This window comes from Herpailurus yagouaroundi, unplaced genomic scaffold, assembly GCF_014898765.1.
Source record: "Herpailurus yagouaroundi ecotype Mexico unplaced genomic scaffold, PumYag 142, whole genome shotgun sequence".
Lineage (NCBI taxonomy): Eukaryota > Metazoa > Chordata > Mammalia > Carnivora > Felidae > Herpailurus > Herpailurus yagouaroundi.
In genome coordinates this window covers 39,794,959-39,820,233 of record NW_024412397.1, presented here as the reverse complement: position 1 = coordinate 39,820,233, position 25,275 = coordinate 39,794,959, and the positions used below count along the sequence as shown (strand labels likewise).

Genomic DNA, 25,275 nt, shown 5'->3' with positions numbered 1-25,275 from the left:
TAGAATTATATGGGCATCACAATCTTATTGCTGTCACTTCTTGTTTATTCATCTAATGCTATTTCTCTTCTTCTAGAGCTTAAGTGAAACAAAGATAGTACTTCAGGAAATTTCTTCTTTTCCTTTGCCCCCACGTCCTCCTTTCCCCCCTCAGTCTTGTGGAAATTTGGCCATACTTTCTCATTTTGGATGAAGGTGATGGTCCTGAGTGTTAATGTTTGTGTGGTCTGCTCTAGGCAGAGATGGTACTATGTATAAAGAGAAGAACACCTTTAATCCACCAGGATGTTTGATTAGGGAATGAGAAGAACGAAAGACACTACTAAACAAATGCAAAAGTATTCCCAGTTCTTATCCTTTCTCCAATTTTTACACGTGTATCTTGTCACTTTTTGGCTAATGCTATCTTTACAAGCCCACTTCCAGTAACTGAATAAGAAAAACTGCTAGCAGGAGGTGGGGGGAATGAACAAATACAGATACTGCATTTTTAAAAATCTTCCAGTGACTCTGCCTTTTTTTTTTTTCCAGACTTCACTGTTTACTGAGTTCAGCTTCATAGTAGGAAATGCAAGATGCATGAAAGTTAAACATTTTTTTCCCATTGTTAAAAGCTGCAGTGAAGAATGAGGTTTTTTCTTAATTCGTCCCATCTTCCCACTCCATCTTCTCATGACATTTTATCTCATTCTCTTTGGTGCTAGGTGATAGTGGTAGGCAGTTTGAGGGAAAAGAGCAACCCCAAGCCATGAAAGGTGTCCTCCAGAAAAATGGATAATGAAGAAACAAACAATAGGACTTTAATAAACTTGAGTGTTTTGTTACAGTTTTTTCTGTGTGTTTGTTCATATTATCTTTAATTGTGTTGGATAGAGTCTACAGGGAAGAAAAAAGATGGTCTTCTAAGTTATTTGAAACAATCTTTCTCTGTCTTTAATGAATGGTTGACCGGCTATTTTGTTAGTCTGTAGACTGCTACACAGTTCTTTCATTTTTCCTCCTTGGGGACAAATGGTAGGGTTGCACTTCTTGCCCCCTTGAAGTTAGGCATTAACCATGTGAGTTGTTTTGTCCCCTCCAGCTAGTGTTTTATTCCCCTTATTTTTTGCTCGGTTGTGTTGATCACAGAAGCTGGTGACAAGATGGAATTTCAGTCATCCCGGTTCTTGGTTGGACATAGAAATGTTGAGTGAGAAATAAGCATTTGTTTTAATCCACTGAGATTTCAGGGTTCTTTTTTTTTTTCTTTTCTTTCTTTTCTTTTGTTTTTTCTTCTTGTTTTGTATCCTTGCCTATCCTGACAGATACAGCCTGTATAGCAAAATGGGTGTTTTTGTTGCAGGGCACCTTTTACCTTTGTTTATGAGACACTAAATGCATAATTACATGCTTAAGAGGCAAGTGAGGCAAAGAAGGTTAAATCCCTTTTTTCTTCTCCATTACATGAAATTGCTTTGTAAAATCATCCTCTCTAGTATGTACTCTTTGATATTTTTAAACCAGTAAACAATAGGGAATTTTCATTACAAGAAAAACTCTTTTACATTCTATCTTAAGATAATTCTGTTCATGTTTTTGCTGTATAAAATAATTGCTTTTCATTTCATCAGTCTGCTGAGGAGGAAAAGTTTCTAACCAGAAGGAGTAGAACAATTATTGTTAATAGAGAATTGAATTCCAAGATAGTTGAAAAGATAGAAAAAGGGTACCTGGACATTTTAAATTAGTTCAAGTTTCCAATTGCAGACAAATTGTGCTTCATTGAAAAGGTATGACCAGATTTCCAAACCATTGAGAAGAGGAAAGCAGACACTGTAATAACACCTCTTTCTTTCTCTTTCTCTCTGTCTCTCTCTCTCTTTCTCTCTCTCTTTTGGCCTAGGGCAATGCTGGTAGAGGGAGCACCCCCACTAAGGGATTATATTTCCCAGTCTGTCTCAGAGATTCCTGTCTACATTTCCCTTCCATTGAGGGCTCATTCACCCTCGGGCTGTTCCCACCGGTTTCCACTCTCCTCTAGATATAGCATACAGAAACTCCTGACAGCTGACAGACTCCCCATTGAGCCCTACTCCTTCATGTAGGAAAAGGGGGGAAAATGAAGAAAACTTGTCTTGAAAGCCTGCGGCCATTCACACCACAAGGAATGTGTTGACCATATGCATCTTAAAACCAGATGAACAATGTTTGTCCAGCCCTTCCGGCTCACCAGTGCACAACCATATCTGTTCCGTGCTCTAAAGCAAAAACTCAAAACCAGATTTCCTACCCATTTTCTACCAATCTTATGCTCAAATAGGGATGGAGTTATTAGTGCATAGTCCCATACATATTAAATTATATTGTTAATTAAGAAACAATTTATCTGCAGGAGACATTGATTTTCACAGTGTATTCCTTATCTTTAAATTTTTTTGGCCTTTTATATGGGGGCATGTTAATTATAATTATCATAGGCAAGGCCACCTCTGAATTGCTGTGGTCACAAAACAGACTTTCATTTTCCTGTTTTAATTGCAGTGATATGGAGATAATGTGTTTTGTGTTTATTTCCCCTTTGCACTAGGATACCTACAGAGTATCCCAATGTTTGTTCTCTTGTATGTTCTTTGTACCTGATGGCAGACTTAGTTATCTCGTAAAACCTGAATGTCAGAGTAGTTAATAGAACTCTCAACACTTTTCCTACAGATAGCTTCTGCCGGGAGGATTTGATTCTTTGTGGGGCTAATGCCTCCTGTTGTAGTTGAGTGAATCTAAGAGAAAAACATCTGGCCTAATTTATCTTCAGGCATAATTTAATAATGCTGAATGGCAACCTCTGGGAAAAATCTAAGTACGACTTTATGTAACCACTAATTTAGAGTTGGTTAATAGGTAATTCTTATTTGTGTTTCTTTCGAAGGAATAGATATTTTGATCACATCAGAGCTAATCATTTTTCTTCGTTCTGACATCTAAATGTGGTATTATAGTATAATGAGCTCCCAGCCTACTAGTTTGCAGAACCCAACTGGTAAAATCAGGACTGAGGAAGTCTCAAAAGCAATAGGGACTATCTGATTTCATAAAGAGTCTTTTGTTGGCAAAGGTAAGTTTTAATGCTCCATTACCTCCTTAAAGAGACTCAGCCCATATTTCATATCAACAAATATCGGCTGATTGAAACCAGTTCTGTTTCCTTTGTGCCCTGATAAATATGGCCTTTATTCCTCCAGCACATAGTTTAAGAAACAGGACAGAAAGGGAGGTAGGATGGAGAGGGTTGGAAAACTTGGCTAATACTGAGGTGGGTAGTACATCAAGTGGAATATAAAAGTAATTGCCGCACGAATGTATTTACATAAATCTTTGTGCAGATACTCAAATTATGTCTTCATAATTCTAAGTAAATTGAGTGCAGTGAATCTGGTGGGAGATCTTTGACTCGGTTTCTGTATAAACAGTTATGCTGGATTTTTCTGCATGATTCCAGTTAGAAACAGGGACGCACATATCACATAAGCCTTTTGGCCTTCAGAAGGCCTCTAGGTCGTATCGCTAAAATATTAGGATACCTGCTTCATATTTTTAAAATGTTGGCCCTTTTGCTGAAGCCTGGGATTGAGGAATGTTTTTTAGCTATTGCTCATCAAAGTTGTGTTCTAGATAAAAATCTCTTACTGCTAGAATTATGTCTAGCTTTGCCTGGTGAGTTCCCACTTTTATACAGTTGTTTTAAATTTTTAACTGTGTCTCTGGATGGTTCAAAGTGCGTATTTCACAAAGCGCTAAACATTCTGCATTCCCAAGTTTCATTTCACTAAGAATTTGGGTTTCCGATGAAGAAGAAGTAAGTTTTAGCAGTAGGTACTGTTTTATTTATCTTCTAAGGGAATAAAAAATTAATGTCAGGCTTACAGACATATATTTTGTACTTTGAAAAAATATCCTGTGAAAGGAACCAACTAAGGGCTTAGTAATTAGTATAACACACAGATTGGTCATGAACATTTGGTCATGAACAGTGACTAAAATCCAACTCTAACCAATTTAGTGAGAAGAATTTATTGGATGACGTGTATAAACCTACACCGGTATAGGAGAACAAAGGTCCTTAGCAACATCTGAAAAGAAGGCGTGAACATGTCCAGGGCTCCCTCATCTCTGTTTCTGTACAGAAGCCTTCTTTTCTGAGCCTGGTTTCTTTCACATAGATAGAAACTTGGCTTCTACCAAATCTGAGGCGCTCGTCACATAGGGTTAATATCAGAAAGGAACTGCGGGGCGCCTGGGTGGCGCAGTCGGTTAAGCCTCCGACTTCAGCCAGGTCACGATCTCGCGGTCCGTGAGTTCGAGCCCCGCGTCAGGCTCTGGGCTGATGGCTCAGAGCCTGGAGCCTGTTTCCGATTCTGTGTCTCCCTCTCTCTCTGCCCCTCCCCCGTTCATGCTCTGTCTCTCTCTGTCCCAAAAATAAATAAACGTTTGAAAAAAAAAATTAAAAAAAAAGAAAGGAACTGAGATTTGTTTTCTCGAATTTTTAGGTAATGTATCCTGGGGAAGATCAATGATTGGCCCTCCTTGTGTGCCTGACCCCTGCCATCCCACCACCCCATCATTAAGTATCTACAGGAATATGCATTTAAATCAAAGTAGGAAAGGTTATTTTTCAGAAGAGGAGAATAAGGAGTTGTGTCCACAAGACAATAAATTCAGTACATCAATTCTTCCTTGTCATTTGTTCATCTTGTTTTCATTCATTAGGCAAGTTTTTTGAGTGCCTACTGTGTGCCAGGTACTAGAAATAAAACAGTGACCAGAAAGAAAAAAAAATGCCATGATGATTATCACTACTTCCATATAATACCACCACTGGAAATGGGGTAGGCAAGGGTCCTTTCTATATAGACTAAATTAGCATTTTGAAGGAATATGAAAGAAGGCATATGGCCTGGTCTCCTTCCTTTTATTTTAAATCCATTTCTAAGTAAATTAGCTGTTTGCCACCCTCCCCTCCCTAACTATAGTAAACCAGAAGATGGGTGTCTCTAGAGGTGGTGGTGACACGTTTTATTGTGTTTCATTTTGGTGTATGTGTGTGCTTGGTAAATATTTGTTAAATCAATGAATTATTGAAGAGGTGATGTTGTTTTGTAACTATAGTCAGGAGAAAAAGGTTACTATTAACTGGGACAAAGAAAGCATCATTGTCTTTGTCATTCTTCAACATTTAAGTGGTCAGAATCAAATCATTCTGTATAACAAAGTCATTTTCTACAATTATCTCAAGATATATTTTGCAACTAATTCCTTCTGGCAGCTACATCTGGATGCTGTGTCATTTCAAACGAGTCTGTGAGTATAACACTGAAGAATTTTCCTGACTCCTATTGAATGATGAGTAATATTTGCTTTAGAAAAAATTCAATATACCTAGATTTTATTTTCTCCACTGTGCTTTTCAGCATAAGGTGCATAATGGTTTTCGTTGCTGTTTGAGTATTCATTTTTATTATGTTTGGAACTGATTTTTAAATTATTTATTAGGTATATATTATTTTATATGGTATATAGATTATATAAGTTATATAACTTGTATTATGTAATATTGGCATAAATTAGCTAAATGACACACTGTATTAATATACAATTTAAAGATGATGAAAGGCATTTATGCTTCTACATACACAAATATAAATAAAAGTATGCCATTTCCTCCTTGAACTTTTCTACCACTCTCCAGAGTAATATCTGTTAACTGCTAGAATATTTTAATGTGTGGATGCGTGTGTGGGCGTGTGTACGTATGTAAGGACACCACATAATTTGAATACATGCTTTGTCTATACATCCTGTTCTTCGGCTTGTTTATTTTTACTCATCGCTTTCTCGTGGACATCTTTCTATGTCAGTGCGTATTTTCTTTGCAATGGCAGTATATTATTTTATGGTATGTGTGTGCCTTCATTTATTTACTTATCTCCCTCTTAGATTATGTCTTGCGCTTTAAAAAATTCAAACAATACTTCATTGAACCTGCAGAATGGGCTGTGGATTTCTGTAAGAAAAATTCCTAAAAGTGAACAAATGGGACCACCTACCTTTTACATTTTAGCAGTCTTGCTGAATTACCCTCCAAGTAAGTTGGCACCATTTGCTGTAAGAGAGTATATTTTAATGGTGAAACACTTGGAGTCTGAGGGCATGGGTTGGAATCCCAGGCTGACTTTTTACTTGGGAATAGCCTGGTGTAAATGAACTCATACATCTGTGTCTCAGTTCTCTTCTCTGTAACACCAGTACCTACCTTGAGAGGTGGTTGTAAGAATGAAATATGTTAACATAATTCAAGTTCTTGCAAAAGTACCTAGCATGTTTCTATTACAGAATGCTTTCTAGCATTACATTATTACTACCCTCTGTTACTAACACAAGCACCCTGTAAGAATTCCGAAAATAAGGAAATTTGGGGTCTCAGCCAATTGCTGCTTTAGAATGTTATCTTGAGGAGAATGCTGGCTTTGTCCATAGGTTTCCATGTAGACAATATTTAGCTTCCCATGTGTGGACAAAAATACACATTAGGATCCTTAATTTTCATAATGTTGTATTCTCCTCTCTGCAAACCAGGTTTTTAGAGTTATTATGTCTATAGTAATAAAAAAAAAAAAAACCTCCCAACTCATTAGAGTGTATAATCTTAATCATATTGAACCTTGGGAAGACTACTTGGATTATTTTACCTAATTATGCTCAATTATATTATTATGTTTAGATTTTTATGAGAGGTTCTACAACAAAACCTATGTATGTTCTATGCTTGCTTTTGTGAAACTCATTGAAGATGATCTTCACTACCAACTGATGCGACTATATGAATTTCCATAGGAGACAATTCTCTTAGTTTAGAAATAGTAAAACCTTAACACCTCTGACAAGTGAATATTTCCTTCATTCAACTAACAGGAGTTAACTGCCTGTGCGTTTTAACTGCCATGGAATTAGTCTGATGTTCACGGTCAGAGTGGTAGCACCTTTACTACTGGGCATGATTTCTCAGCTTTGAAATATGTCATTATGTTTTTTCCCTTTAAAATAGTGCAGAAAAAAATAATAAAGTGGTGCAAATTTCTTTTAAATAAGATGTGATAAAGTCACATAGAAATTATATCCATCGAATCTAGATGGGATATGAAATGATGACATATGAGCTTGGGGACGAGACACCTAAAGCATCTGCAGATATGCTCAGGACTGCTGATGATGATCATGGGGAAAAATCACCGAGAATGAGGGAGGAATTGTCCAAGAACTGAACCACCGCCCTTCGAATCTTAGCTTTACTACTTTGTAGCTGTGTGACTTTGGGAGAGCTAAATAACCTCCATTGCACCTTAGTTACCTCATCTGTCATAAAATGAGGGTGATAACAGTCCCTCCACAGTAAGAGGGTTGGTATGAGGATTAAGTGAGTTTATATACATGTTGGAATAATGCCTAATGCAGAGTCACCGCTGTGTAAGTATTTGCTGTTGTGATGATTATAAAAAGAGATATAAGAAAGTGTTTGAAGTCACAGATTATTGAGCTTTATCTCAAATCTCAGGAAAATTCTAGACTGTATTATTAAATAGATGACTGTAAGCATTTGCAAATGGAAGTAGTGATCCCTGGAAGGCATTATAGATTCTCCAAGTTAATTCATGTCAAACTAAATTAATTTATTTTTGATAGGATTATTAGACTTACATATCAAGAGGATGCTCCTGTTGGAGCTGAGTTTCAGCTGGTCATTTGGGGTATAATTAAACGAATTTCTAGAAGATTGAACATCTATAGCCAAGTATGTTGATTGGCTAATTGGGATGAGTCTGAAAGGAGATTCCAACAGCAGCTGCATGGTTGTGGCTTTGTTTTCCATTGCTTGGTTCAGCTCTATCATGAGTGACTTGAAGGAATACATCAGAGTGATGCTTGTCAAATGTGTGGGATGTCACAAAATAGATAGGGGGAATCGGACAGTTGAACAAGAGAATGATGATTCCCAAAGAACTTTATAAGGTTGAACAAACAACCTTCATCTAAAGAGATGAAATTTGAGGTAAATACTTTTAAAATTTGTGGATACCATAAAGTTTAACTGGAACCTGGAATAATCAGAAATCTGGGAATAGTAAGATTTCAGAGCCTGTAAAAATTAATTGAAACAAACACTAGTGCATAAAGCAAACATTTATGTCCAGCATGTTTGGAAATACATGCCATAGAATTATACGTGTGATTGCAGAAACAAATGTTGAAAGATCTGGAAGTTTTAGTTGGTTGACAGCATGAGGCCTGCTAAAAAAGAGTGAGTGTCCTATTAGGTTGTATTAATGTAATTAAACGAGTTAGGTAAAGGGAAGTCATAGTTTCAGTATATTATGTTTCACTCAAACTGCATTTAGAACATTTATTAATGGTATTTAGCTGATTTATTTCAATTAGTATAATTCTTCAGGCACGTAAATTAGAAATGACATCGGCAGACTCAATGTTCAAAGAAGAGTGATGTGCGAGACAGTGTCTGCAAACTATTTTATGTGAGGATTGGTGGAAGAAACTGAGGATCCATTAGCCTAGAGATAAAAGAAGACGGGGCTCTTAGCAGTGTATTCAAACAGGTGGCAGTGTATCATGAGTAAATGATTGGGCCCCGTTTTGCAAATCACATAACACAGTCACCTGACTTTAAGCTTTCATGTTAGGAAAGCGTTTGTAATTTAACATTAAATAATTGTGACATTCAAAGGCAAAGGCCAGAACAATTGTAGAAGTTTTAGGAAAGCAGAAGTTTTACTTGATTCACAGAAAAGGCATTTTAATAATTGGTGGGTTTGAATAGAGTACCCTGCCTGGAGATTTCTGTGGGAGAAGTATTTCGTTTTCATTAAAGAGATGTTTTACTTTTAAAACAGGTTTCATGCACATCATTTAAGTAGTTTTTAATATTTTTCTTTTACATTTTTGAGAACATTGTAGAAATTCTGGGTATCTCTCACTTTGTTTTCTCTCTGTGTTAAAAGTAATGGTAACTGTTTCAAAAGATTAGAGACTTAATGAGGCAGAACAAAGTTACCAAAATCCCACAGAAAATTAGAAGTCACCTCTCCATTGCATAGAATTTTATCTGTAAATTCAGGCAGTGATCACACTTTGAACTCTTTTAGGCCTTAGAAAGCCATCTTTCTACTCTCAGTTGTGCTCAGTTTTATGAGGCTGGTCAAGTAAAATCATTTGACAGATTTTTTTTCCTCATGGATATTGTATGATACTACTTATAGTTACTTGAAAGTTTGTCTTTAAGTGCGTATGGTTGGAAGTAAGTTGTTACTGTTGGTATTCAGTGTTTTTACTTGATTTGTAATACAAACATAAGAGGATAATTTGTCCCTGTAGTGTGCTTTTCTTTCCAGGTAACAGAGTGGTGTCTAAAAGAGTACCATATTGTATAACCCCTCTTGTTAAACACAGAAAGACTGTTGGATGATGAAACCAGGCACAGCGTGTGCAGGTTTACCTGTGAATCTGTTGTGGGACAAGTTTGGCTGTGGTCACACGATGAGGAATGGTGCTGTGTAGCTAGCCTTATTTGCAGAAGCTCAAGTGCAGTTGATGCAGGAAATCTCAAAGAGAGACAATATCTAACGTCCATCATTTTTTTAATAGCTCTCCTCATGTTAGGATGTTCTCAGAGCTCTCCCTGCCAAACCAATAGTATTAACTAATGTTTATTAGCACATATTGCCACAGGCAGTCATTTGGCATATTGGAATCATAAGCGCTTTATATTCATTATCTCATTTTGTCCTCAGAGCATTTTTATAAATGAGCAAGTGAAGAAACTGGGATTCAGGGAGGTTAGATATCTAAGATCAGATAGCTAGTGAGTAGGGGTTCTTGGTTCATCTGACATCAAAGCCCATAACCTTCTTTATTATTCTATAATCATTCCTAATATAGGTCGACTGAAAACATCTCCCCAAATTACCTTGGTCTCTGTGTAAGCTTACTTAGTAGTGCTGCAATCAGCCAGGGTCGGGGGGCGGAGGGTGGACCTGAATGAGAACCAATGCTTGCAGTGTAGCAGGAAGAATATCATTAAACAGGTAATTCTAATTAATGACTGCTTGACAAGTGCTCCAAGGGAAGGTACAATTTAAACCATTATCTGAGAGTTTAAAGAAATACTCAATGTTTTTTAAGTGATAGATTGCAGAAGTGGGTATTATGAGGTAGATACTGTGTGTAATATCTTGACTGTAGGTCCTCAGTTTCTGTAAAACCCCTGTGCTCATGAAGAGAAACAGTTTAACTTAGTAGAAGAAGCAGACTTCAGTGTCAGATGGGCCAGACCCATCATTTACTGGCTGCTGAACCTGGGGGCACTTGATCCTCTTGGAGGCTGCTTTCTTCTGAGTGAAGTGATCCCGATTCTCAAGGGTATTAACACCAAATTTCTGTATCTTTTAAGTCACACATTCATAAATGCTATTGAAGCATGTACTTTCCCCCGTAAAATGCATGCAAGTAGAATAGAAAAATTGGATCATCTTTAAACCCTTAACTGGTAACCACATACGTTATGGTTAGAGAACAAGCTGACTGAGCTGCAGATACTGGGCAGTTGGGAAAGGTGCTGTCACTTTTTATGTGAGTGATTTCCTCATCTGAATCCTACCAGTGATCCAGATTCATGTTTCATCAGAATGACACGGACCTTTGAGGCTTCTCAAGAAGAGTGGAAGCAGGGAATGTTAAATATATGAATCCCAGAGTCTATTGCAATATATGTAAAGCTCCTACAGACTTAGCACAGAATTATCTAATAAGTGTTAACTGTTCTTATTCCATTTAAACATTGTCATCATCAGGATTACAATGTGTACAAGTCCTGTCCTTCTACTTACTTCCACTCCCTTCCACTTTGTGCATCTCCGAGAAAGTTAATCCTGCCTCCTCTATGTATCTCACCGAGTTGATGTAAGGGTCAAATAAAATAATATACGTTGAATGACATCAAGTAAAATACGTTATGTGAAAGCACTCTTTAATCATGTAGAGAATTATATAATGGTTATTGTTATAACCCCTAAACCATTTACCTAAGACATGAGACCATAGGCAGCTAAACATTTAAATGAACTGCCTGCATGGATTAAGGGAAGATGCAATAATGTTAGAAAAAGGGAGAGAGCTTGGTGCTGGATACTCACTTAGGATTCTACAAATCTAACCATGTATCAATGACGTGATTTTAAATTGTAGATATCTTTTTATTTTGCAATTAAATAAGTAAGCTCAGAGGACATCTCAGTGGCTTCGCTGGTTGAGCGTCTGACTTTGGCTCAGGTCATGATCTCGTGGTCCATGGGTTCAAGCCCCGTGTCAGTCTCTGTGTTGATAGCTCAGAGCCTGGAGCCTGCTTTTTGGATTCTGTGTCTCTCTTTCTCTTTCTCTTGGTCCCTCCCCTCTCTGTCTCTGTCTCTGTCTCTCGCTCTCAAAAACAAATAAAAACATTTAAAAAATTAAAAATAAGTAAAATCAGAAATTTTTATTTAGGGTCTGAAGGATCGAGATTTTAACCATCAGATGAACATTGGTCTAATGTGTTTATCTAAGGGATACTTGAGATGACTTTTGTGTTTTAAGAGACACCCAGGAAATCTTGAGTAATCCTTAAAATGTTCAAAACATGTATTAGATGAAAATATTTGAACCTAAAACATAGAAAAATCCATTCCTAGGTTGGTCCGTGCCCTTAATGATAATGGCAAGCCATCTCTCTCTTCTTAACTGTATTACCACCCTTTCTTTGCAGTTTTTTTTCCCTCCTCCTGGGACATGTAGATGTCTGGAGGAGGAGGTTTCTGGGATGTCTGTCTTGTCTGACAGTAGCATGCATCTAGATATTCTTGAGATAGGCTCTGAGATAGTCACATAAGTAGAGAGGATGAAATCCAGTAGTGTAGTCCTACACATATGTTCAGGTCCTCTGAAAAATACAAGAGGATCCCCTGCTCTGAAGGTAGCTGATTGTATACTGACTTGTGTCCCGAGCCATGGAAATCCCCCTTTCTGGAGAGTAGTGCTGAATCTGAAACCTACTGCAGACCAGCCCTGTGGAAGAAAGGAGGTTATGGAGATTGAAAGGAGTTTAGTGTTTAGGGCAGGGGCATGAGAGTTGCAAGACCCAGCTCTTAGACCGTGAGCCTGAAGTGGACTCACAAACACAGCTCTAACACTGGAGGACAGTTTGTTTTACAAAGAAAGAGAGGGCATTTTATGTAAAGATTGAACACTGTGGCAGACTGATTTGTATAGGAGAGACCTTGATATCTGGCCAGAGGTTTCTGATAGATCCAGCTAAGGGTATTTGGGAAACTCGGCAGTTTTGGGGGCCTGCTTTTGAGGAGATAAATTCCAAAGCAGCTCAGTTTTCAGCAGATTTTTTTTTTAATGGGACTAGAAAGGATCAGTTTTTATCCAAAGTAAATAATATAGGAAAGAGAAAACATGGAAGTATTAGAAAGGAGACCCAATTCACATTATTTGTAGAAAATATGATTCTGTATTTCTGTACTGTGAGAACTAGTAAGAATTCAATTAGCTCTTTATATAGATAATAATTATCACAATTCAGTGGCTTTTGTATGTCTTAGCAATAAAATGCAAGAATATTATATGAAAAAGTGTATTCATAGTCGCAACTAAAAATATAAACAATAAAATGCTTATTACAGTTTATAAAACAAAACTTAAACACATGGAACACTGTGTAAATTGCTTGAAAATTTAATTAGATGTCTCATTTAATTCCAATCTAAATTTCATCTGGAAATATAAAGAAGTGAACAATTAAAAATTTAAGAAGGAATAATGAGAGCAGTGGCCAATCCAGATAGTAAAGTGTATTATAATATCAGAGCAATTTGAAACAGTGTGGTGTTGGCACAGCAGTTGATTGAAAGATCAGGGGATCTGACAGGCCCCCAGACAGGCCCCAGGGACAGTGGTTTATAGTTTGGCCATTAGAGGGAATACATATGGGGGCTCTGAGCATTCTCATCTCTACCTTAGCAAGAATAGCTCTGCTTTTGTGGATATTATATATTGGATGCCAACATTTATTTGGTTTCACATCCAGAAGAGTTTTCATTGTCCTAATATTAATATGCAGTAGAGGGTGACTCAATAACCAAGATTGACTTATGAAACAAATTATGGTGGAGAATCTTATTTATAGGTGGTGGGGTGTAAGTTAGTGTTTCACCATGCTACAAAATGGTAAAATCCAGGTAAATTAACAAGTAAAACCAGGGGCTCCTGGGTGGCTCAATCGGTTAAGTGTCTAACTCTTGATTTCGGCTCAGATCGTTGATCTCACAGTTTGTGGGATCGAGCCCCGTGTTGAAGTCTGCACTGACAGCACAGAGCCTGATTGGGATTCTCTCTCTCCCTGTCTCTCTGTCCCTCCCCTGCTCACATGAGCACATGCGTGCACGCTCTCTCTCCCCCCCCAAAATAAATAGACATACATTAAAAAAAAAGTGAAACCATAAAAATATGAAAACCATATTTGTAGATATTTGCATGCTCTCTGGATAAAAGGAATTTCTAAACATAAGACACGAGTCACGATGGAAACAACTGATGGAATTGTTCATGTGAAAACAGAAAACTTTACATATGTCCCTAAAATATCCCCAAAAGCAACAAAAATAATAGCTATTGTTAATATTGTTATATTGAATATTGTTAATATTCAAAACAACAAATATTACTTAACTATATAAAGAACTTTTTATACATTAATAAGGAAAAACAAATATCTGGTGTCTATCCCATATGATACTCATTTGGGGAAAAAAAACCCTTTGTCCTCATTAGTATTTACAGAAGTATAATTAGAATAACAATAAGCCATTACTTTTCTGACCTAATAATTTGTCAAACACTACTCAAAGATAACGCTGAATACTGGCAAAGTTATGAGAGGCAGATTTAGTTCTGCTTGGTGAGAGTATAAATTGTTAAAATCTTTCTGGAAGCAATTGGCAGTGTATCAAGAGACATGACAGAGCTCACATCCTTTGACTCAATAATACTCTAAGAATGTTACATTCAATATATTATTTATTTATTGAATTTTGAAAACAGCATAAATGCCTGTCCTTGGTGAAGTGTTAATTATGATGCCCATTTTGAAGAATTCATATTATATGGAGATAAGATAGGTAATGATATATGCACATATTTTTTTATAATTATCTTAAATTGCTGTGTGTGGATAGAAAGAAAATAGAAGGAAAACAAATATTAGGAATGGTTAGTATTCTTGTTTGTAGGCTTATGGGTGCATTTTGTTTTCTAGAATATAGGTATGGGTTTGCATTTTTCTAATTTTTACTATCTGAAAATAAGGTCATTTTAATGTCTATTTATTTTTGAGAGAGAGAGAGAGAGAGAGAGAGAGAGAGAGCACAAGCATGAGCAGGAGAGGGTCAGGGAGAGAGGAAGACACAGAATCTGAAATAGGCTTCAGGCTGTCAGCACAGAGCCCAATCTGGGGCTCGAACTCATGAACTGTGAGATCATGACCTGAGCCAAAGTCGGATGCTTAATCCACTGAGCCACCCAAGTGCCCCAAATAAGGTCATTTTAAATGATTATTATCCATAGAAAACTTCAGAATTATATTTTCTGTTTTGTCAAAATTAACATCATTATTGCCCTAGCCAGTTTCAACCTGTCATGATAATCTGAAATATTTATTGGCCCTATATAATCTTATTATGATTGTCTTAGAAATTGTGAGTAATCTTACTCTCTTCCCTGCTCTAATGCATCCTTGACCCCAGTTTCTAAAGAGGTAGGCACAAGATGGGAAACAAATTGGAGAAACGTGGTAAAATCAAAACAAGTGTTACATAACCATGAAGTCATATTCAGATATTAGTTGTGCTTGAAAATGTCAGGAAGGATAATTCAGAAAGTTGAATTTTGCAGGGTGTAGGGAACATAACACCTCATAGCCAAGAGAGTGTTGGGGCAACGGGCAGTTACTCAGTCTGCTGATAGCCTACGGTGCTGGTTCACTCTGACTGTGGCTTCTTCCCACTGTAGTGTTTGAGTATGGCTGCCTGTGAGTCTGATTCGTGTCTCCACCATGTGTCACATTATTTTGATGGTATCAATGTTTTGTTCTGTGAAGGTAATTTCTCTCTCTCCTTTGTTAATGTTCACACAGCTAGTTCAGTGAAGCTTGTTCACAACCAGGAACTCTCCTTCTCTGTCTCCTTTCTCTGTCTTGCAGGAACGGAGGGTGGCTTCTGGTGTTTTGTGGCTTCATCATTTCCTTCCTGCCTCTCATCCACTTCATGATGTAATTCTTGGCACTTTTACTTCCTTTGTAGAGTAGGATGTGATGTCATAGAGAAGGGGACAGGGCTATCCAAATTCTCTCAATTGCTGGGAGGAGCTGCCCAGGTGTGCTGAGGGGCCTGTACTCAGGAAGAGAAACAGGGAATCCTCCACAGTGAGTAACCCCACTTTTGAGTGCACCCAAATTTCCGTTAAAACGTTGCCCAGTACACTAGAGTTTCCTCTTCGGCCCTTTCTAGATTTAATCAGTTTGCCTTTTGGACATTCCCAGTTCAGCTCAATTTTCCCCCTTTCTCTCCTTTGTCCCCTCTCCCCCTCTTTCTGCCATCCTGTGCCTCTCCCCGTCAGTTTCCCTCTTCCTTGCTTGCTTACTTGTGTATGTCTGTGTCTATTGACCTTCTGCCCGTATCTTTTATGAGAGCCCATGAGCGTCCCCAGCATCGCCTATCATTTGGGTTGATGCCCACCCTATATATAGTCCATGTGACCACAGCATTGCCTTTCAGTAATTCATAAGTATGCACTGTTCTACTTATAGTTCTCATTTTACAAATTCTGTCAGCTGTTTTGTTGTCACATCTATTTCTTTCCCGCCTTTCTTTGTGATCTAATCTTCCCCCTTTTCAGCTCTATGATGCAGTTTCCTTCTTGCCTTTTTTTTAACGAACATTTTTACACGTTAGTCCTCTTCCCTATACAGCTATGCCTATGTTTCTTTATCCCCCTTCCCAGTTTTCAGTTCAGCTCTCCAGTGGCCTCCTCTGTGAGGACAGGTTTCCTTCTTTCCTACTGACATACTTGTCGCCGTCCCCTCTTTCTAGTGTAGCTCACATTTCTGTATTCTTTCAAGGACATACCACAACGGCTAAGGAACTGATCTGGACTGGGAAAGATGGGGACATTTCCTGGGAACGAGAGAGGGGAGAACAGGAAAGGGGCCCTAATAGTGAAGTGGGGCAGGCTGTATGTCAATCACCAGAGAACCTTGGTGAATAGAACCTTTGCTAGTGACCTGGTTGAAATTTGGCCATGGTAGTAGGAGAGATCACAGAGCTGTTTTGAACAGATTCAGAAGCCTTTTTAGTTGTTAAGGTGGCTCTGTTAATTCTTAATAATTAGGATCATTCCAGTAAATAATCATAAATTAGAACTCTACAATGTGCAGAAGCTTCTGTACAGCATCTTTAAGTGGGTATTGTCTACCCTTGGAGAAAGTCATTGTGAAGATGTGTGTAGACCTGTTTCTTATACCCAGAGGTGGCCCCTGTAGTCTGTGCTTGTGACAGCGTGGGCACTGTTGTTTACTGCTTTCCCAGCATGTAGTTAAACTCCTGGGTAAATAAAGGAACTCGATTTCCGGGTCTGATGGTCTAATGACCATGGAAATAATTAGCCATGTCCCATGTATCCCTCACACTTTGTTTAAAACAAGTCCCTTTCACTCAAAAATAAGGAGGCCAGAAGGGGAGAGGAAGAAAAATGGGACTCAGTTCATAAAACTGAGATGGGCTGAATGGGAAGAGGAAGGGGTTTACTTGAAATTAATTGGAAAAGGCAGAAGAAAGGAAACTGAGCTGAACTGGAAAACACACACTGTAATGACTTACTTGGGTTTCTGTATGCTTTTTTCCATTTTGGCCATGAAGGAATTTTTTCCCTCTTTTTTTTTTTCCCCTAATACAAAAGAGGTTGATCGAAATGTGAATCCAGTGAGGTTATTTCTAACCAGCACTTTGTTCTCTGCTGTTAGTATTGTCCAGGCTCCGTGTTTCCAAGGTCCTGGAAATTTAGGACACATTTTAATGACCTGAAAATCTGTCTTTAAGTATAAATATTAGCAGCTTTTAATAAAGGAAATTATATACATTTATTAACTTGCTTTTTTTCTGTTTTCACATTTCTTTTTTTGGTGTGTATGCCTTTGTGACAATTTTTTGAGGAATGACCCCCCATGTTGCAGAAATTGCCATAAATGTCCAGAAAAGAATTACATTCTCTCTTTGGACACCTGAACTGTAAAATTGGAACTTATTTTGATACAACAGCCCCTTCCCCTTTAAAATTTTAAAGAAGCATTGCATGATTCACATATGTTTTCATTTTGTACATTTCCATATGATAATCTAGGAATTTTATGTTTATTTTTATTTTTCAGGCACTAGAAAAACACCCCAACTCACCAATGACAGCGAAGCAGATATTAGAAGTCATTCAGAAAGAAGGGTTAAAAGAAACAAGGTCAGTATTCATATTTACATTTTCTATTTTCATTGATTAGTAATTGCTATTAATTGCAAAGCAATAGATGTGTCTAGATTTTGATACTGCAGTTGACTGTGAATTAAGTAATTACCTGCAGATTCTTTTGTGATTGCCAAATATTTAGATGACCCAAGATTTCCTTGGAACTGCCCGTTGGCTTAATAAATTACATTCGGCAGGTTAATATAGAATGTACTTTGTTCACAGAGAGCCCTGCTGCATGAATTAGCCCTTCACTGGAGTTACTCCTTGTTCTCTGTCTCTTGTAAGAGGAGATTTTGTTTCTGAAAATGAATAAGAGGACCGCTTTTACAGGCTTAAGAGATAGATTCCAGGATCACTCTGATAAAACCTGAAGTGCCAATAAATGTGGTTACAAATTTAGCCCTCTTATATGTAGAATTCTCCTACTTTGAGTGTCATTGATCAGCTATTTCGAGTCTTTAAAAAAATAACAGTTTTATTGAGATATAACTCATATACCATAAAATTCACCCTTTTAAAATGTACAATTCAGTGGTTTTTTAGTGTATTCACAAAGTTGTGCAGTCAGCACCACTATCTAATTTTAGGACATTTTCATCACCTTAAATGAAACCTCATCCCCATCAAGTAATCATTGCCCATTCCCTACTCCCTCCAGCCCCTGGTAACCACGATTTGACTTTCTGTGTCTGGTTTTGACTATTCTGGACATTTCATAGAAATGGAATTATACAGTATGTGTGTAGCCTTCTGTGTCTGGCTTCTTTCATTTAGCAAAATGTCCTCAAGGTCCATCCATGTGGTAGCATGAATCAGTACTTCATTCCTTTTTGTTCCAAATAATACTCCATTGTATGGACGCATACTGCATTTTGTTTATCTGTGATTGTTCTCTATTTAGGACAGTCTTTGATTGTCCAGATTTGACAATTTGGGCTTTAGCCATCAGTTTAGGGCCATGTTGATGATACCACTCAAGGAGAAAAAGGAAGTTGGTTACAAAGTAAAATAAACATTGAGCTGTCATTCATCCATGTTACATAGAGTGAATGTTTTTTTGTATGAACTTGTCTACCTACAAGCCATTGGAAGACAGTATTTGCAGCTTGGTGAAAATAAAGCTGCTGAGCTACCTTTCGGATGTTTTTACTGAGACTGAGATAGAACTGAGAGAAATGAGTATCCTCCTGAGGCCAAGTTTTCCTAAAAACAAATCGGTATTACCTGTAACTCTTACTGCCGGAAAGGGTGAGTAACAACAGCTTTTAGGTGTTTAAAATGGGTCCTTTGCAAGTTTGATCCATGAACATCACAATTTAGAGGGGTGTAGGACATCTAGGCTCAAACTTTCATCTCTATGTTGGAGGCCTTTCCCGCCCATTCTGAAGACAGAACCTGAGATAATGTAATGACACCATTTGCGATCATTGTTCCCCCAACAAACTGGAGGCAACGGTGGGGAGAGAAGTTGCTGACCAAGCCTAATAGCTCTGGTAAGGGTAATCCTGTTCTTCAGAGCCGGACGTCAGTGTGAGGAGTTAGGGAACAAAATGGGAACACCTGGAAATTAATTTTCCCCTTGTTGCTGTCAAAAACCCTGAAAATATTTATGCCATTTAGAAGGCACTGAAAGTGTTTGTGCGGCAGCCAAAAGAAAAGAGGAGGTAAAAATCTAAGGATATCAACTCCTCTTGAATGTGGGCTCTATGCCAGTGGAATCTGCCAACGTAGACATAAAAAGCATCTCCTAGAAGTAGGCTTTTGAAATTTGTTCATTATGGTATCCTTCTCAACAGGAGTGACTACTCTGTGATCAGTTATTATGCACCTTGAGATATAAAATTCCTGTACCATGCCTCTGAACAGCATTTTAATTACACTGACTATTGTAACAGCATTATTTCCTATTTTTCAAAATGCTGGTCTTCCCAGAATGGTATATTAAAGGGCTGTAAGCATATGTAGTTAACAAAACGCAAAGCAGCGTCTTTAAAGAGTGAAGAACACTGAAATGGAAGACGTAACCTGCTATTTCTCAGAATACATAGCCCTCCCTCTGCCCCCTCCACCCGGTTATTGTGTCCTTCCGTAAAGAAAAAAGAATATTTGTTGTTACAAATACTGATAAACCAGTATGGTAGTAGTGAAAGTACCTGCAACGAATTCACAAGTTAAATAGGCAAGGGCACAGGCAAAGAAAGAGACCAGAGTTCTATTTAAGTTCTGTTCTGTAAAATCAGTTCTACATTGAAGGGCCTCCAGCCATACATTTTATGTTCTCATTTCTTTCTACTTTCTTTGATTCTCCTCCCTCCTGCCAATTGTGACCGGTTACTTACGGCCAGTGTGTCTGTGACCACTCTTACCTCGTTTTCTAGTTTGCTTATTGGAATCATCTCAAAAATAAAAGTACATGATTTCAGTGAGTTTTGGGCTTTCCTGAAGCCTGTTTTAGGGAGCAGATTTAGGAAGTTGTTTTAGGGAGCAGATTCTGACATTTATTTTCCCTACTTAATGTACTGTTTTGCTACCTCCCGAGTTCTTAAATGTTTTCCAAATATTTATGGTAGCTGAGTAAACAAAGTATAACTGTATTTATTTTTCTTAAGTTACATTTAGAAATTCCCTCATCATAAGGTCATACATAGCTGCTTAATTTCTAGGTATTTATTAATGTGTTTTCCAAGAAATGCAGATTTGTGATATACCTGATAAAATGGAGGGGAGTTACTGTGAACGGTACCAAGGTGGCCATGACCTTCTGGTGGTCTCTGTGGGTGGGAGGTGATGGTAGTGGTCCTCCCCCAAACAGTTCACCCTTGTACCTAGCATTTCCAGAAAAGAGAGATTGGGTCTTTATGCATCATCATCGTGAACCTGGATTTAAAGTAATGCCATTTGTTTCAAGTACCATGGGGGGTGGGGCTTCATTCTGTGTGCCAGACAGCTCTCCTGTAGGGCTGACCTCACCGTCCTGTAATTTTGTCCTTGTTTGTCTACTTGCGCCCACCTGTGGGCTCTCCAGGGGCAGGGTATATAACACTCCCAACACTCAGCAGATAGTCAATAAATATTTGTTGAGTAAACAGTCTTTCTCAAGATGTTAATTTTCTGGGGGCACCTGGGTGGCTCATCCGGTTAAACGCCGACTTCGGCTCAGGTCATGATCTCATAGTTCACGAGTTCAAGTCCCGCATCGGGCTCTGGACTGACAGCTCGCAGCCTGGAGCCTGCTTTGGATCCTGTGCCTCCCTCTCTCTCTCTCTCTCTCTCTCTACCCCCACCCCCTGCTCGTGCTCTGTCTGTCTCTCTCTCAAAACTAAAATAGGCATTAAAACAATTAAAAAATGTTCGTTTTCTGGTGCTTGGTGATGACTTGGCTTCCGTTTAGAGTCAGAAGCTTCTTTTTAGCATTATGTGTTGTATTTTTTCATCTTATTTAATAGTTTGTGTGTTTTAATCAAAACAAACCTAACAGTTTTGTGGGAACCCCATTAAATATATGCATGCTAATAGTCTTTGGCAGATTATATGTGAGCAAGTAAGGTTATTGTACGGTTGCCTGTTTTCAAACGCTGTTAAGTGCCTCTGGTTTAAACTTGTAATTTACAAAAAATACACCAATAATTTTGGCAAAGCTGATATGAGTATTTGAATGTGTTCAGTATATGTGATATTGTTAATTTATTTGACTGTGATGAAATTCTTGACGTTTTATGCTATCTTTTCCTCTTTTCAAGTGACAATTTAAATTGCATACTTTTCAAGTAGACATGATAAAAAGACGACAGCTTTTCTATATCATGCTCTGTGTATCTTTTTCTGTTATTGATGAACTGTGTAGTGTGTGATTAAATTCTATTTGGAAAAGCCAGACTGAAATAAGTTCTTTCCATGTGGCTAAAAAAGGTCAGAAGGACATATGGTTTTTGTTGAAAGAAATAACATCATGGCATGGTTGCCTAGAATTTTTAATGAAAATGTATTTGGTAGGTTTTAATTCCCTTCTGTATAATAACATAGAAGATTTTTATCAATACAGTTTTCCTCTGGTCCATCTATGTTTGCTTTGCTGATTCTGAGTATTTCCAGTCTTTTATCACTTTGTGTTTATGAGTTGTGAACAATTGATAAGGCATAGCTGTTTGGCATGCTGTTTAGATGATCAGAATCTCAGAGTCAATCAAATAGCCATGTTGCTTGTATAGAGGGGATTAAAACGTGCATATTCCAATCTGCTTTTGTGGATGGATATTTGATATGCCTGTTTGGACTGCTTGGCTAAACATTCCCACCTCCTCACAGAGTTAGGGTGCTTCTGTAGAATATGGTCTTGTCTGCAGTGATTTTAGTATGTACTGCCAAAGCGAGCACCTGTCTCCAGTAATTAGAAATATGTTTGTAGAAATAGAGGAGTAACTTTAGTTACCATGTTGGTTTGGATGACATTTGGGGTTGTCCTAATTCTGCTTTTCTGTTTATGGTTTGCTTTTTCAGAAGTTATAATTCCTTTACAAAGAGGACTGAGGGATTTTTAATGCCTGAGGATATGTTTTTCTCTGCACATGTAATTTTTAAAGTGATGTTTCCCAAGAAGTATGTGCTTTCAAGTAGTGACATATCCAGGGGCCACAAAGCCAGGGAGTAAGGCTTGCAGCCCTTACGTCATGAGAGCAGAACAGTCACTCATCAGTGAGGGATAATTTCTTAGGTGCTGGGTGTTATCATTACAAGATAGCTGTTATTAATATAACATGAACTTTGATTTGGTTTTCATATTATTTGCTATTAGGCAAATAGTTTTCTAATGGAGGTGGAGGTATGGCAATCATAAACACACACACACACACACACACACTACAAAAAAAAAACCCTCTGTTGGGTGGGGGCAGGGTGATATTTATGAGGTACGTTTTACAAGATTATAGATGTCTTACTTAAATCTGTTAGATTTCATCAGCCATTTGCAGAGCAACAGTCTATAATCACATACCACAGTAGGGACATTTGAAAAGCTTTACAAACAGTCTCTGTTGTGTTTAGTGTTACTCAGAATATGGACATAGTTTTGATTTTGCAATGTGGAACATGGCAATTGACAACCCAAGATTTTGTAATTATTCTGGTATCAATGAGAACTTTTTATTCCTACGGATAATTCTTAGAATAAATTTGTTTTGAGCTACTAGCCTTAAGGTTTTGCATGTTTTCTGTTTTGCAATCTCTGTTATGATATGCTGAAATTAGAATCTCCACTTCATACTGTTGTTTATTAAAGATGTTGCATTTTTCTAGGGGGATAAATGTCAGAAAATTCTATTACCATGTATAGTGACAAACAATAAAATTTCTTGGCATTTCTCTTGGTGAGATTTACGTTTCTAATTAGTACTATAGGAGATGATTCTTTGTTGCTGCTGAAATGTTTTGTCTAGAGATAAGAAAGAAACACAAATAATTTCTACTGCAAAATCAATTCTTATCTCCAGACTCCATGTTGGCATCCCTCCTTTCACACTGAAATGGTGGTCTAGTTTGTGCTGAGGCCTTTTAGAATTATAGTGTGAACTCACAGTGTTACCCCTGCCATTTGCTAACATCTAATCCTCTCATTGTGTAAATGGTGTGCACAGTCAGCTACTTAGCGGGGGCAAATGAGACAGTGGTGTTGTTAAACAGAAACATAGGGCAATCTGCATTTATTTACGTATGTGTATAGGTGTGTGAATGTGAGTGTGTAAGCAAGCCATGAGAATAATTTACCTCTTAGCTGACATAAAATTTTACTCTTCATCATTACTCAGATTAGAAGTCTCAATCAGTCAGTCCCAACTCCCTTCGTCATGCCCCCATTGCCAGTTGGTTCTTAGGTAGTGTCAGTTTTACTGCCTAACTACATCTTTCCTTCTTTGTATCCCTACTCTTTGCCATTCGTTCTGCAGTTATAGTTTCTTAACTTCTTTTAAGAAATTTGCACTTATAATTTCTTCACTTGTAGTATCTTCTTATCTGGTCTCTTCAAATCCAGTCTCCCCCTTTTTAAATACTTTTTTTCCCCCTGAAACAAACACTGCCATTTATGGTAGATTTCTTAACTGACAACCCATAATACTCCAGGGAATATATTGCACCTAGTAAACTGTGAATCAAAAGATATTGTCAGTTGTATGTTTGGTGATAATTAGATGAAATTGGGTATGGTACTTTTTTCTAGTTACATGTTATCTGAGTAAATGCATGATATACCAATAACGTAGGCTTTATGATGCGAATGATGAAAACATACATTACATTTTATAGTTGGGATTTTGAATTTCCAATCCAGTTATTTATATGTACATTTGGTTTTTCCCAAAATATGTCACTTAAAATGTCAGTCATTGGCATTGTGCATAATTAACTTGTTTCAAATTAAATGGTGTAAAACTGAATAAAAAAAGAATTTAACATTTATACGTGGATATCACTAATTGTTTAAAAATAGCTTTGCAATCTGTCATAAATTAAACTTTAACTTTTTTTTTTAGTCTCAGGTGCACAACATAGTGATATGATAGTTCTCTACATTACTCAGTGTTCATCATAAGTGCAGTCACCACCTGTCACCATACGTTATGACAGTATTATTGACTATATTCCCTATGCTGTACTTGTAACCTCCATGACGTAATTTTTTTAAGACAGGAAATTTATAACTCTTGATCCTATTCTTCTATTCCATCCTTTTTTTTTTCCTTATTGTGAAAACATGATTCAGGGGAATAAGATTATATATTACTTTGGAAGCATTTCCCAAGTTAAAAAATAATTGTGTGAAACATTACCCTACAAGGTTCCGGCTCCTGGCACTACCTAATCAAACTGGGCTTCGGCAGCTTTAAAGCCTTAACAGTCAAGCATCTGATGTTGCAGCCACAGGTGACTACGTGCCTTTGGCTCTCACATTTCCCCCGTTAGCTTCTCGTGATTTTGGAAGTTAGAAGCAGAGCCCCATGAGGCGTTCATGAGCTGTGTCATGGGTGTGTGCATGCACATTTGTGTGCATTTCTACTGGTTGTCACGTTGTTTCGTAAGAGGCTGTAAGATCAGGTCGCTGAATGGAGAGGTTGCACTTTTCAGATCGAAAGCCTCACGCTAATGTAATAAATTCGGAACAGGCCTCTTCCTAGTTCCCTGACTGAAGTCAAATTAATAGTGATTGGCTTAATCTGCTCAGGCTGTCGTCACAAAATATCTTAGACTGGGTGGCTTAAACAATAGAAATTTATTTTTCGAAGTTCTGTAGGCTCAAGGTCCCAGGTCAGGGTCCAGCGGTGTAGGTTTCTGGTGTTGGCTTTTTTCCTGGCTTGCAGATGGTCCCCTTTTCAAGGTCCTCACATGTCCTCTCCTGGGTGTGTGTGTGTGTGTGTGTGTGTGTGTGTGTGTGTGTGTGTGCAGAGAGAGAGGGTGAGCTCTTTGCTGTCTCTTCTTGTAAGGACACTCCTATCAGATCAAGGTTCCATCCTTCTTAGACCTCATTCAACATTAATCACTTCCTTAGAGCCTCCATCTCCAAATACAACCACACTGGGGGCTAGGGCTTCACCATATGAATTTGAGGGACACAAAATTTCAGTTCATAATAGT

The 25,275-nt window shown here is 37.8% G+C and overlaps 1 protein-coding gene across 4 annotated transcripts in view; it reads left to right on the top strand.

Annotated features, from left to right (window-relative positions):
• Window positions 1-5,713: 5,713 nt before the first annotated feature.
• The window catches only part of ASXL3 (ASXL transcriptional regulator 3), a 157,039-nt gene continuing 137,477 nt past the window's right edge, over window positions 5,714-25,275 (top strand). Inside the window, exons 1-2 of one of the 4 annotated variants that reach the window (XM_040479133.1) lie at window positions 5,714-6,118; window positions 17,558-17,640. In XM_040479133.1, the coding sequence (XP_040335067.1) occupies window positions 17,585-17,640 (56 nt within the window). In that variant the 5' untranslated portion in view covers window positions 5,714-6,118; window positions 17,558-17,584. Of the gene's footprint in view, window positions 6,119-14,643; window positions 15,557-17,557; window positions 17,641-25,275 lie in introns of those variants that run through there. The other 3 variants (XM_040479131.1, XM_040479134.1, XM_040479135.1) reach the window with 3 other exon arrangements.